This window comes from Aethalodelphis obliquidens, unplaced genomic scaffold (genome assembly GCF_003676395.1).
Source record: "Aethalodelphis obliquidens isolate GAN/ISIS:26980383/991018 unplaced genomic scaffold, ASM367639v1 scaffold41, whole genome shotgun sequence".
In the NCBI taxonomy this organism is placed as follows: Eukaryota; Metazoa; Chordata; class Mammalia; order Artiodactyla; family Delphinidae; genus Aethalodelphis; species Aethalodelphis obliquidens.
The window spans coordinates 4,956,436-4,970,477 of record NW_020837985.1 but is presented as its reverse complement, the minus strand read 5'-3'; the positions used below and the strand labels follow the sequence as shown (position 1 = coordinate 4,970,477).

Sequence of the window (14,042 nt, the reverse complement as noted above, 5' to 3'; positions counted from 1 at the left end):
GAAAGAAAGAAAGAAAGAAAGAAAGAAAGAAAGAAAGAAAGAAAGAAAGAAAGGAAGGAAGGAAAAGATAAAATAAAATTAAAAAGTTATTAAAATAAAAAACAAAGAATAATTATTAAAAAAAAAATGTTTTAAGTAATTGAAAAGAAAAAAGGAAGAGAGAAAGAGGGAACAACCAAACCAAAAACCAAATCCACCAATGATAACAAGGGCTGAAAACTATGCTAAAAAACCCCAAAAAACAAAAACAAAAAAAATGGACAGAACCCTAGGACAAATGGTAAAAGCAAAGCTATACAGACAAAATCACACAAAAAAGCATACGCATACACACAAAAAGAGAAAAAGGGAAAGATATATATATATATTGTTGCTCCCAAAGTCCACCTCCTCAATTTGGGATGATACATTGTCTATTCAGGTATTCCACAGACGCAGGGTACATCAAGTTGATTGTGGAGATTTAATCCGCTGCTCCTGAGGCTGCTGGGAGCGATTTCCCTTTCTCTTCTTTGTTCGCACAGCTCCTGGGATTCAGCTTTGGATTTGGCCTCTGCGTGTAGGTCGCTGGAGGGCATCTGTTCTTCGCTCAGACGGGATGGGGTTATAGAAGCCGCTGATTCGGGAGCTCTGGCTCACTTAGGCCGGGGGGAGGAAGGGGCACGGAGTGCAGGGCGAGCCTGCGGCAGCAGAGGCCAGCAGGACATTGCACCAGCCTGAGGCGCGCCGTGCGTTCTCCTGGGGAAGTTGTCCCTGGATCACGGGACCCTGGCAGTGTTTAGCATTTCTTAAGGGGAGGAGAGCTACTGACCTTTTGGGAAGGACATTTCCTCATGGTGTGATGGTTCCACTGGATAAAAGATGTTTCCCCTCCCTGCCCCTCCCTGATGACAGTGGTGCTCCTCCATCACTAGAATGAGTCAAAAGCCCCCCTCTTCATTTACAAATGCTTCTTGGGGTTACATCACTCCTGACTGTAAGCCACAAGACTTGGTTAAGAGAACCCAGTGGTGCCAGGAACATAGTTTTCTGGATTCAAATCCCAGCTTAGCCAACACACACCTTTGAGACCCTAGACCAGTCACTCAAACTTGCTGTGCTCCAGCTTCCTCATCCTTAAAATGGAGGCACTAATAGTACCTACCTCATTGGTTTGTTGTGAGAATTAAATGAAATAACTTATATGAGCTTTAGGACCCAAACCATGGGAGATAAAAATGCATACATATGCTTTTATTAATTTTTTCTGCCTTTGACTACAAACTTCAGGAAGGCAAGCAGAGATGTTTTATTTATCACCCACTATAGGAAGAGTGATTAGGACTAGGAGCTTTTCCGTGGGCTGCCTGAGAGCCAAAACAACAAACGTATGTTCTGAAATTTGAAAAGAAAACTGAAGAATCAAAAATTAATAGATGGTAATGAATTGTCTACCATATATTGTCTACAAGGTCAACTTAACTCAACTTTTAATGGTTTACATTAAAATGTAGCAAGTTTAAATCACAAGAACATATAGGAAAATTTATTAATAAAACTCAAAAGTATAATTATTTCAAATATTTTTAAAGTAAAAGAAAGTTGCAAGCAGAACTCCACTGTCTTCTTTTCATGTCCTCAGGTCAAAATCTTGGATCATCCTTGACACTATTCTCTCCTACCCAGCCTTTCTTACACCCAGAGACCAGTCACTTTTCACCATCTCTGCTGCTCCTTCCCTGGTCTAAGCCTCCGCGCCTCTTGTCAGGATTATTGCAACAGTGTCCTCACTGGCCTCCTTGCTCCCACTCTTGCCCACAAACGATCCAGTTAAAACCTGAGTTAGGGGCTTCCCTGGTGGCGCAGTGGTTGAGAGTCCGCCTGCCGATGCAGGGGGCATGGGTTCGTGTCCCGGTCCGGGAGGATCCCACATGCCGCAGAGCGGCTGGGCCCATGAGCCATGGCCGCTGAGCCTGCGCGTCTGGAGCCTGTGCTCCGCAACAACGGGAGAGGCCACAACAGTGAGAGGCCCGCGTACCGCAAAAACAAACAAACAAAAAAACCCCACCTGAGTTAGATCATATTATCCTCTGCTCAAAGCACTCCAGGAATTTCTCTTCCCCTCAGGGAAAACCCAAATCCCCAATGACCTAAAAAGCCCTTGTTTTCTGTTTCTCTGACCTCATTTCCTACCACCTTTTCTGTTGATTAGTCTGCTTTAGCCACACTGGTCTCCTTGCCACTCTTCAAATATGCCAAGCACACGTTCCCCTCAGGGTTTTCGTGCTGGCTGGTCCCCTTTCCTGGAATGTTCTTTCCCCAGTTCAGCTTGGCCAAGTCCCTTATCTTCTTCAGATGTTTTCTCAAACATGACCTTCCAACTGAGATCTTCATGAAGATTCTATTAATGTTGTAACCTCTCTCTTCATACTTCTTGCTCCCTTCCCTGATACATCTTCCTGCATAGTATGCAACATCTCCTGAGATAACATATAATTCACTTATTTTCTTTATTGTCTGCTCACGCTAGAAGGTCATTCCAAGCAGGACAGTGTTCTTTTTTGTGATTTGTTTTAGTCCTGGGATACTAGATGACTAGGAGAGTACCTGGTACACAGCAGGTGCTCAATAAATACCTTTTGAGTTAATGTGTCAATGTGTGATGTAAGTACACTGTATTAAGTTTGACATGATGTGGGATTCTGCCTCCACAGATAGGAGTGTTTAATGAAATGTCTACCAAAGTTATGAAACTATTCCACCAAGGTCTTAAAACATTCCACGTAAGTGTTCTTACCTGTATATTTACAGTAGCACCTAGAGTTTAGCTTATAAAGGACCCTTATCTGTTTAGATTTATTTCTCCCCTCTCTAGACCTCATACATTATTTAGCAGTACTGCCAGATTGGTAGCAGTTTGCCCAAAGAGTTCAGGCTGTTTCATGCCTCTTTGCCTTTGTTCATGTTACTTCTCTCTGGAATCCCCTTCCCCCCCTTTTCTTCTCTGTCCAATCTTACTTATACTTTAGGATTCAGGGGTTTCTCCTCAAGAGGCTTTCATGAACCCCCATGTTAAGTTAGGGGTCCCCAATCCTCTGCCCTTCATAGTTGCTAATGCATTCCTCTAGTTTTGCATTAACCATGTTACATTAAAGTTATTTCCTCATGTGTCCATCTCTCCTCTTAGATTGAAAACTCCTCTAGAAGGGCCCAACAGTAAGTGCTGACTGCATAGAGGGAGAAGGTGGAGTGATGATGGAAATCCTCCTAAGGGGATATGTTCCAAAAGCCAGCCTCTTTTCACGTGGGACCCATGCTTTTAAACCTAAATTATTTGGAGAAACATCTGATGTAGCTACAGAAAGAATGGGGACGTGGGTACCCGGCTGACATGACTTTAAACCCTGGCTCCCTGATAGCTAGATGTGTGCCTTTAACAAGTAGCTGGGCCTCAGTGTCCTCATCTGTCTGGTGGGGATAATAACACTGCATGACATGTAATGCAGCCAGCATGTAGTAGATGTTCAATTCATGCTGATTCCTTCACCTCCTTCTTGTCTCTGGGAAGGAAGTGAAATAATTTCCTCTTGGTGCACTTTCTTCATCCCCCAGTTGGAAGGCAGGAGACCTAGGTGAAGAGCTGCCTGACTGGGTAAGGGTGTTACTGGGTAAGCAGTAGGTGTTGTTAGATGTGGTGCAGCTTGTTGACTTCCTCCTGGGGGCCTAGTTAACAACTGGTGCGTTCCTTGATAGTCAATTTCAACTTTCACTTCTTAGCTCCTAAGAAAAAGCTGAAAGTTAACTGAAGTCTTTTTCAGACAGGAGACATCTTTGCCAGATCCCCAACCGTCCCACCTTCATTCCGTCTCTTCCCAGTGGGCATCTGGGGAACTGCAGGCTAGCCTTGCCCCTCCTCCAGCACACTGACGGGCAGGGGCACTCATATCTACCATGCCTGAGTCCTGTTGTATGCTAAGAGCCGAACCCAACAGTGAGCTCTCACTGACGCTTCAGAGCAACCCCAAGATAAAGAGGAGAAGCTATGATCATTGCTATTTTGCTTGTGATTAGGCTCAGTGAACTTATGTCACCTCCCTTCCCGGTGCCTAGCAGTAGAGGTCATGTGTCAATACCATCAGTCATTCTATTACTGGGATTCACAGTTCATAATCATGGGGCTTCGTTTGCAGACACAAGTTTATCTCATGTTTTCTAAGTGTTCATTCTAGCAACAATGGGGGAAAAATCAAAGGGAGAAATATAAAATTTTCTTTTACATTCTTTGCTCTCCTAACCTTTCACTTCAGTTTCCCTAGCAAGGCTAGAAGGATGAAAATAGTGACCATAGTGGGACAGAGTGGATTTGATGAATCTGATTCTGGTGGCATGAGATGGATTTTTTTTTTTTAATACAGAGGTAATATGATATAGTGGTTAAATTCATGGTCTCTGAAGCCAATTTCCTGGGATCATTCTCCTTCCTTTCACACGTGTTGGTTTTCAATAAACATCTTGCACCCAAACTACATCTCAATGTCTACTTGCAGAGAACCCAACTAGTGAAAACTAGCTATCTGCATTTGTTCTTCTTCCTTTTTATTCCGTAAGCCACTGCAGTCATTTCCACCTACGCCCTTTCCACTGAAACCATATTTCACATGGGTTCAGTGGTCTCATTGTGACACTAATGTTTAATTATCAGATTTGACTTTCTTGGTTTCCTCCCTGCAATTAATGTAGTTGACCACTTACTCTTAATACTCTCGATTCCTCCAGCTGTTCCTTTAGTCACTGTCTCTTCAACAGTCTTCTCTCCATTCTATACCCCTTTAAATTTTTATTTATTTATTTATTTATTTATTTATGGCTGCGTTGGTCTTTGTTGCTGTGCGCAGGCTTTCTCTAGTTGCAGCGAGCGGGGGCTACCCTTCATTGAGGTGTGCAGGCTTCTCATTGCAGTGGCTTCTCTTGTTGCGGAGCACGGGCTCTAGGTGCGTGGGCTTCAGTAGTTGTGGCACGTGGGCTCAGTAGTTGTGGCTCACGGGCTCTAGAGTGCAGGCTCAGTAGTTGTGGCGCACGGGCTTAGTTGCTTTGCAGCACATGGGATCTTCCAGGAGCAGGACTTGAAACCGTGTCCCCTGCGTTGGCAGGCGGATTCTTAACCACTGCGCCACCAGGGAAGCCCCTCCCTTTAAATATTAATGTTTCCCAGGATGTTTTCTCAGCTCACTTCTCTTCTGACTCCACATACTTTCCCCAATCCAGTTCTTCTAATTTCACCTGTTTTGATAACACCCCAAATTGCGTTTTCTGTCTTGATCTATTCTCAGTCCCCAGACCTGATTATCCAAGTGCCTGATGGATAGTGCTTTCTGGTTTCCTCCCTGTCCTCAACATGTTCTAAGGAAATTTATCATCAGCTACACTATACATAAGTTCCCTCCTTGCATTCCAGCTAGAAATTGAAGAGTCATTCTTGGTTCCTTCACCTTCCGTGTGTCTCCACAATCCCTTACCAAGTCCTGTGGGTTTGGTTCGTAAATATGTTCACTTCTTTCCTCTCTTACCTTGTCTCTATTGTGTCTATGTTCCTCAGACCATCGGTGTCTTTCACATTGTCTTGGCAATGATCTTCTCATCAGTCCATCTGACCCACAGGCCATCTGCGCTCCTTGTAAATGTGAATCTGGAAAATGAAGGGCAACAGAAACTCTCTCATTGATCATATATATATACACCTTAGTATAACACCTGTGGAAATTGAAGATTTGCATAGCCTTTGACCCAGCAATATACTCCAGAATACATTAGAGAAACTCCAGCACATGTGCACAGTGAGATATGCACAAGAATGCTGTTAAAAATAATGCTGCTCTGGGCTTCCTTGGTGGCGCAGCGGTTGAGAGTCCGCCTGCCGATGCAGGGGACATGGGTTCGTGCCCCGGTCCGGGAAGATCCCACGTGCCGCGGAGCGGCTGGGCCCATGAGCCATGGCCGCTGAGCCTGCGCGTCCAGAGCCTCTGGCTCCATAGCGGGAGAGGCCACAACGGTGAGGCCCGCATACCACACACAAATAATAATAATAATAATAATAATAATGCTCTGAACATCTCTTTGGGGGGGGGGTGGAGATCTATCTCTCTTCTCCTTCTTACAAATCCACCAATCCTCTCAGATTAGGACCCCACACTTATGACTTCATTTAACCTTAATTACCTCTTAAAAGCTCTATCTCCAGGTATAATTACATTTGGAGTTAAAACTTCAATATCTGAATTTCACTGGCAGTGGGGTGGATACAATTCAGTCCATATCAAGGGTCTAGCATTCTAAAGGAACATCTTAGAAACTGTTTTGTAGAGATACTACTCAAACGTAGTTCTCAAATCTGCCAATTGGATCGGCTAGGAGCTTGTAAAAAAAATGCAAGTTCTCAGACTGTACCCAAGTCCTCTTAAATCAGAATTTCTGGGGAGGAGCCAAGGAATGTATTTTAATGACTTTTCCAAGTGATTTTTATGCATTCGCAAGTTTGAGGATCACTCTTTTCGAGGACATTCAGTCCTCAACAAGATTTTGTGAGTAAACTTGTTTCACGATGAAATGTTTAGCGATGCTGCCTCCACAGAGCTAAAGAGGTTTTCATTATTTTTGTGGGACTTTAGAACTTGGGATGGGTAGTTTGTGCACTGTCTATCTCTAAGAGAAGGATGCCTGTATCGCCATAGAATATCTTCCCACCATGAAGCACACCGTTCCCAACACCCTGTTCCCGAGTTTTTAAAGGCAGAACAATTATTAACACCTGGAAGAACCAGGAAGAAAGAAAACTTACAGCTTAGGAAAAGTTGATCTAAAGTAATGGCCAATTTTCATACACTATTATTTTATGTGTTAACAGGCTTGTATTTCTCTTCTTAATTAAATTGTATGTGTCATCTCTGTGAGTGGACACTGGGTCTCATTTCATATTTACCCCTGGACTAACGCTTGTTTCTAGGATGTGCTCAGTAAGTATTGCTAAATGTCTGGCATTCAATTTATTTTATAAATAGATGACCCTAACTTTTAAAACTTGAACTTCATATGAGGATATTTATTTATTATTATTGAGATGTTATCGATCTTAATCATCCTTTAGGTACTCCTCACAATGTGAAAAATGGTAGATACGGAGAAGGAAGACGGTATCATTCCTGGTTCTTAGTCTTACTGACTTGTTGACCTTGGTTAGATAACCTCTCTATGACTCAGTTCTCCCTTCTGTAAAATGGGAACATAATACTGCTCCCTTTGCAGGATTAGTGTAAAGCCTGGATGAGGAAATGCTGGTGAAAAGATTTTTCAAGGTGATATACAAAGGCTAATTGTAAACTTCAGGCAAATCTTCAATTGTTTAAAATAGGTGACCCTATCAATACACTATTAAGTGCAGAAACTGTCAAATTTAAGTGATTCTTTCCAAAGAGTTTTTTTTTGTTTATCTTTAAGAGTGCTGCTAGAGTGGGGTCATCCCACTTGCCCATTCCACTTTGCCCTTGGTATCTCCATTCCCTGGGATACAATGCTGCAAACCTTCATGGTATTTAATATCGTGGGAGAAATGAATCTGAAAAAAGAATCACAGTTGAGTCATTGCTAACTTTGATGAATTAGCACCGAGGAGCTCTTCAAGATGTCATCTTTTAAGCTTTTTGAATGATTGGTTTTCAATGGTTCTCTCTAAAGAATTTTAATTCTGAGAGCTGCACAGACAAATGCACACACACAAATCATTTGGTGTCCACCTCCGAGAGAAAAGAAAAGTGCTTATGGAGTGAAATTTCACCTTTCTACTTCACCAGCTTCCTGTAGAGCAGGAAGCTCCGTAGTAGAGCAGAGTTTTTCTTTGCTTAAAGTCTAACATTGAAGAATTTCTTCTAAGTAGGTAGTTTTAAGAGTAAGGAGTATACGTTTAAGAATAATAAAACCCAGCTGAGGAATTATCTATATTTCTTTCCAATAATGTGAAAAAGAAAATCAACTCCAGTTATAATGGAGATGATTTTACTAATGATGATGACAAATATTTATCACAGACTTGCTCTATGCTATGAACTGTGTAAACTGTTTTACACATATAACCTCATTTGATACACCAGCAAACCCACTGGGCAGAAACTACTATTATTCCCACTTTATAGATTAGGAAATCGGTTTAAAGAGGTTTTGAGGGGTGAAGCAACTCCCTCAATAACACAAGCTGTTAAGTGGTGAGGCTTGCACCGTTAAGTATGGAGTCCTTGGTTCTGACACACACTCACTGACTGATATTGGTCAAGACTCTTAAGCTTCCGGTCTCAATCTCTCCAGCTGTGAAATGGGAATGATTAGGACCCATCTCAGAATGAGACAGTATGCATGTAAAAACATTGTCTAAAGAGTGTGAAATGTTTAGGGAGTTTTAATTTCTTTTTGGTAATTCATTATTATCGATATTCTTTTGGATAACACTGACGAGGCTGGCCCTAGAATCAGAGTGTCTGGGTTAGAATCCTGCAGGTACCACCTACTTGCTATATGGCTTTGGTCAAGTGACTAACTTCCCTGTGCCTCAGTATCTTCATTCGTAAAATGCAGATAATGGATTAACATGTTATGTTTATATTTTTATTAATTTATTAACTAATTAACGCTTGTGTATGTGTGTCTGTCTGAGAACAGTACTGACACGTATGTGCTAAATACTTTTTACCTATTACTATTACCACTGTTGAGGCTTTCCCTTGGAAGCATACTGCTGACACGAGCTTGGGAGAAGACACTGGCAAAGCAAGCAATGAAGACAGAACACTTTGGCTTCCTTGTAAACATTAAAGGTACTTCCTCCAGATGAATTTTCCTCCAGGAAAGAAAGAGGAGATACACTGCCTTTTTTTGCTTTTCATTTTCCCCGCTTGTCTACTCCATTCACACCCTTCAAGTAAGGACAAATCAGCAAAACCCCAAGAGAGTCAGTGTTACAGGGATAATTATGAACTCGCCGAGTCCTTGCAATGTTTATTATTTAAGTTCTTAAGTGCAGATAGTTGAAGGCCCAACAGCATCGAATCTCACAATTATAAAAACCTGGCCCACAGAAGCCCACACAGTGCTCGGAGTTGTGCATCTGCTTCGACACATCCTCTTGGTAAACTGATGCCCTAGTGTACTCCCTAAGCATTTCATGACAAGGTGAAATCCCTTATTGTTTAAAATTTACATTCTTCCTGAGTTTGCATATTTTCGTTGCATTTCCTTTGTTACCAATGTACCAGGTCCTTATACCTTCTCACTGCATTTACTGCAGTTTGAAATGGTTTCTCAGAAACGGGACATTAAAAATCCTGGGTGTGACCCTGAGAACTGGAGAGAGCTTCCTTTGGAAGCTGTTCAGGCATGCTTAGCATTAGTCTAGACCACCATTTTTTCTCAAGGTCCTCAGGTAGAGACCCTACATAGGGGCTGATTATTAAGTATAAGAATCCACTAAAGAAACCATCTTGATTACTAGAAACCCAAGTTTGTAGTAAGAGGAGAACTGCAGTGATTTATTCCGGAAGAAGGAAGATGTAATTGTCTTCTAAATACTTTCTAAGTACTGGGCACTGAGTCAAACACTTTCATATCCCTTCTAATGTGTGATTTAGTCTAAGGTAATAATTTAATGTAATTCTCACAATCATTTGGTGAAATGGATATTATCTCTATTTTATAAATGAAGAATCAGAGGCTGCAAGAAACTTAGGCACAGAGAGGTTAAACAAATTAGACATGACCATTCATTACCTTACCTACTGCTGTGTGACAAATTACCCCAAACTTCAGTGGCCTAAAACAACAAAGGTTAATTACCTCACGATTCCTGGCACATAGGAGGCTCTGTACAGGTGACTGCTACCTTTGTTGTTGCTGGCGCTGGTCTTGATGCCATGTTTAGCTGAGCTGGCACGTGTTTTAATAGAATTATGGAAGGTAAGGCTACAGAATAGTAACAGTTCAGGCAAGTGTTTGCTATCCTAGGTGCTGGACATATATAAGGTCAATTAACTTCACAATAACTCAATGAGGTAGGTATTCATATTATCCCCATTTTAGACATAAGAAGCTGCGTTTTTCCCATTGGGTGTTTCTGGCTCAGGGTCGCTCATAAGGTTCCAGTCAAAATGTCGAGTGGCCTTGTAGTCGTCTGAAGGCTTATCTAGGGCTGCATGACCCACTTCTAAGATAGTTCATCCACATGACTGTTGGCTGGAGTTCTCAGTTCCTTGCTGGCTGTTGGCAGGAAGCCTCAGCTCCTCTTCACCTGGTCCACTCCATAGGGTTGCTTGAGCATTCTTACGACATGGCTGTTGACTTTTCTCAGGGTAAGTGTTCCAAGAGACAAAGCAAAGATTAAGCCACAATGTTTTGTAAAACTTAAACTCAGAAGTCAAACATGTCACTTCCACTTTATTCTATTCATTAGACATGACCCAGTATGTTTAGCCCATGCTCAAGGGGGACGGTAATTAAGCTCCACTTCTTGATGAAAAAAATATCCCAGGATGGTAAGAGCTCCACTATTCCTAGCCTGAATATCTGTATTATTTCTTGTCATTCCCTTATGTCCCCCACACATATTTGGGTTTGTTTTGTTTTTTAAAGACTTTTTTTTGATGTGGACCATTTTTAAAGTCTTTATTGAATTTGTTACAATATTGCTTCTGTTTTATGTTTTGTTTTTTTTGGGCTGCGAGGCATGTGGGATCTTATCTCCCCGACCAGGGATCGAACCAGCACCCTCTGCATTGGAAGGCGAAGTCTTAACCACTGGACTGCTAGGGAAGTCCCCCCCCACATATTTGTAATTAGATTCTAAATATAAACCCTCTTGAAATTATCCCAATTTGAGTCTGTTGTGTTTCCTGATGGGAACCTGACTGATACAATAAGTAAGATTAATGCAAAAGGGAGAAAGTTGGGAATTTTTGCATAAGCAAGTATTGGGACTGAGGGAAATAAGCACTCATCTTGGCACTGAAGTTCCAAGATAAATGGTTAAAAAAAAGAAAAACCTAGGCTAGTGGGAGAGACATATATAAATTGATATCCCAGAGTAAATTCTGAACCAATATACACCAGCAGAGTAAAGCCAAGAGTGATTAACTGAATTTGAGGGAATAAGGGAAGGCTTCAAATGAGAGGTGACATTGAACCAGGTCTTGATGGATAAATCTGGATTAGCCATGAAGACTAGAAGGCATACAGAAAACAATACGTACAAAAGAGCAAAGTCACAGTATAATAACTAAAAGCCAGACTATCTGGATTGAAACTCTGCCCTGCCACCAGCAAGCTCTTTGACCTTGGAAAAGTTACTTAACCTTTCTGTGCCTCAATTTCCTCATTTGTTAAATGAGAATAATAGGAGAGCTTGAGGAAGAAAATCAATGCCAAATGTTTAGAACAGTTCCTGGCACGTAGGAAGCACTGTGGGTGGGATTATTATCCTTTGCTGCTGATGTCCCTCTTCCTGATGCTCTGTATAGCTGAATCGCAGTGTACGTTGGATAGAATTATGGAAGGTATTAATTAACAATAATTCAGACAAGTGTTTGTTACTTTGAGTGCTTTACATATATGAATCAATTAAAATTCACAATAACTCAGTGAGGTAGATATTAATATCATCCCATTTTAGAGATAAGGAAAGAACTCTGAGAGACATTTAGTCTTGCTCAAGGTTAACACAACCAGTAAGTAGCACAGAAAAGTCAAACCCAGGCAGTCTGGCTGCAGAATTTGTGTTCCCAAGCTTTATATCATAACAGCCTAAGGACTGGGTTAGGAAGGAGCCTGCATACCATGACCATATCATTTTATCTAGGGAGTAACTGAGAGTGAGTAAAGAATAAGAGTAGAGGAGGATTGCATTTATGTATTAGAAAAGTGACTCTGACCACTGTGCACAGTATACATTGGAGGGCTGGAAAAGCTGGACACAGGAAGACTGAAAAGAATACCCTATTGTGGAGGACAGTCAGGCTGAAATCTGGTCTGGGGGTGAGACAAGGGTCACCGAGAAGTAACGGGAAATAATGTTGAAGAACAGTGTCTTCATATTGAAAGCTTTCATTTTTTCTTGTGTCAACATCTTGTGTCAGGTACTGTTTTCCAAAGTGCATCTTCCTCTTGTTTCTTCATATACAGACATGGCATCACCCAGCTTCTCTTACAGAGAGTTGTGGCTGTGAGATGGAGCTTTGCCAGCAAAACGTGAATGGATGTGATGTGGGCCACTCCCATGCATTCTTCTTTATTCCTTTTTCTCTTCTGGCTGGTTGTGATGGCAACCTCGAGAGTGACTTTGGAAGCTACATATTCAAGATGGCAGAAGTACTACCAGCTTGGATTCCTGAATGACTGTGGAGCAGAACACCTCACCACAACACACACTTTATTTGTCACCTCCCTGGACTGTTACATAATGATACAATAAAGATTTCTGTTGAGCCATTCCAAATTTGTAGCTACTTGTTATCACAGTGTAGCCTAAACTAATGCATATCAGACCCAAATAATGCTGAAATTAAGGTAGCCTATTGCCCAGAAATAGTTTAAACCTTTAGTGTGAAAGATTTCTCTTTGGTATAACTCTCTCATGCTTTTTGAAACCTCTTTCTTTCACAGTACTTTTGAGAAAGTCCTTTTGTACACATCTTGGCTTAGGGGAAATTAAAAAGAGAGCATGTGAGAGAGGAATAAACTACTCAGGTTTCAGGATTTACAAGAGATGTCATCTGCCCTGGTGGAAACAGCATGCTGGTCAGTCATTTGTAACCCACGGAGCATTGAATTTCTGAAATTAGAGTATTTTTGATTTATGAAGGTCAATTTCACTGAAGAGGTTACTGGGGTGATAACCCCAAATATGTAAAATCCAGAAAACTTGATGGCAGGAAACCAGAAATGGGTAGGCATACTTCTGATTCTCAGCGAGTACAAAGTAAAGAGGGGCCCCTGAAGGCTGACAGCACTGGAAAAACAGAAGAAACAGGTTTCTTTTTTTAAAGAGCAGGTAACCTCAAACTTAACTGCTAATGACTGTGTTTCATTTCAGTCTACCCCCGTGGTTTTGTTTCTTATACTCTGTAAAATGTGAGACTTTTTGGTCATTTTGACAGATTTTCCAGAACTAAAAATATCAGGGGCTTAACTGAGAAATCATGGGTATTTTTGACAAAACTGTAGATTAGCCTGGGAAATTCTCTCTACCTGCTTAAAGAAAAAAAAAAAAAAAGAGACATCTGAGAGTTACAAAGACTCTTTCAGTGGTTGACGTAAGGTTTCTGTCTTTCTTTACCATCTACATCTGCCCTTATTTACATATACAATAATGGCACACAATTAGTTACAGCAGTATTTTAAAATGTGCTGATATTAATTAATCAATATAGGAGTTAATAATTCCATTTCTCTGTGAGTTTTTATGCACTAAAAAATACATGAGGATGAAATGCATACTTGTTTTTCACTAAAAATTAAGTCATTAGTCTCCTATTGCTTTCAAAGGCATTTATTGGCACCAACTATGCGTATGCACAGCTTCCTGATGTGAAAACTGAGTGTAACATCGTTATGTAACTTGATGACATTCTCACCACTAGGAAGTGGTACTCTTCCTTCTAAACCACTTTACTCTCAACTTACTTTCACATGCTCGTGTTAAGTCAACAAGCACTTCTCAAATAGTAACCTTGGGCCTGGCTTTGTGGTAAACACTGAGGACCCAGATGCTGTCCCTGCCCTCATGGAGGTCACAGTTGCAGAGAGAATCTAGATATCATCAAATAACCACACAAATAAATATTTGCTTATAAAATGAGATAAATGCTACAAGAAAAAAGAAACCCAGAACGATTTGAAAGCATGTAACGGAGAATCTGATCATATCCAGTGATCCAGAGTAATGTTTTCCTGTAGAAGGAAAATGAGAACTGACATCTGAAGGAAATACAAGCCTTCATCAGTCAGCGGTGGTAGATAAAACATGGTCGGCTTCT

At 41.2% G+C, this 14,042-nt stretch overlaps 1 protein-coding gene across 8 annotated transcripts in view; it reads right to left on the bottom strand.

Annotated features, from left to right (window-relative positions):
- LOC113633830 (uncharacterized) overlaps positions 1 to 14,042 on the bottom strand; it is a 609,230-nt gene that overhangs the window by 74,599 nt on the left and 520,589 nt on the right. For 7 of the 8 annotated variants that reach the window (XM_027132443.1, XM_027132442.1, XM_027132439.1 and 4 more), the window contains one exon: positions 5,169 to 5,665. In XM_027132443.1, coding sequence (XP_026988244.1) covers positions 5,400 to 5,665 — 266 coding nt within the window. In that variant the 3' untranslated portion in view covers positions 5,169 to 5,399. Of the gene's footprint in view, positions 1 to 5,168; positions 5,666 to 14,042 lie in introns of those variants that run through there. The other variant, XM_027132441.1, reaches the window with a different exon arrangement.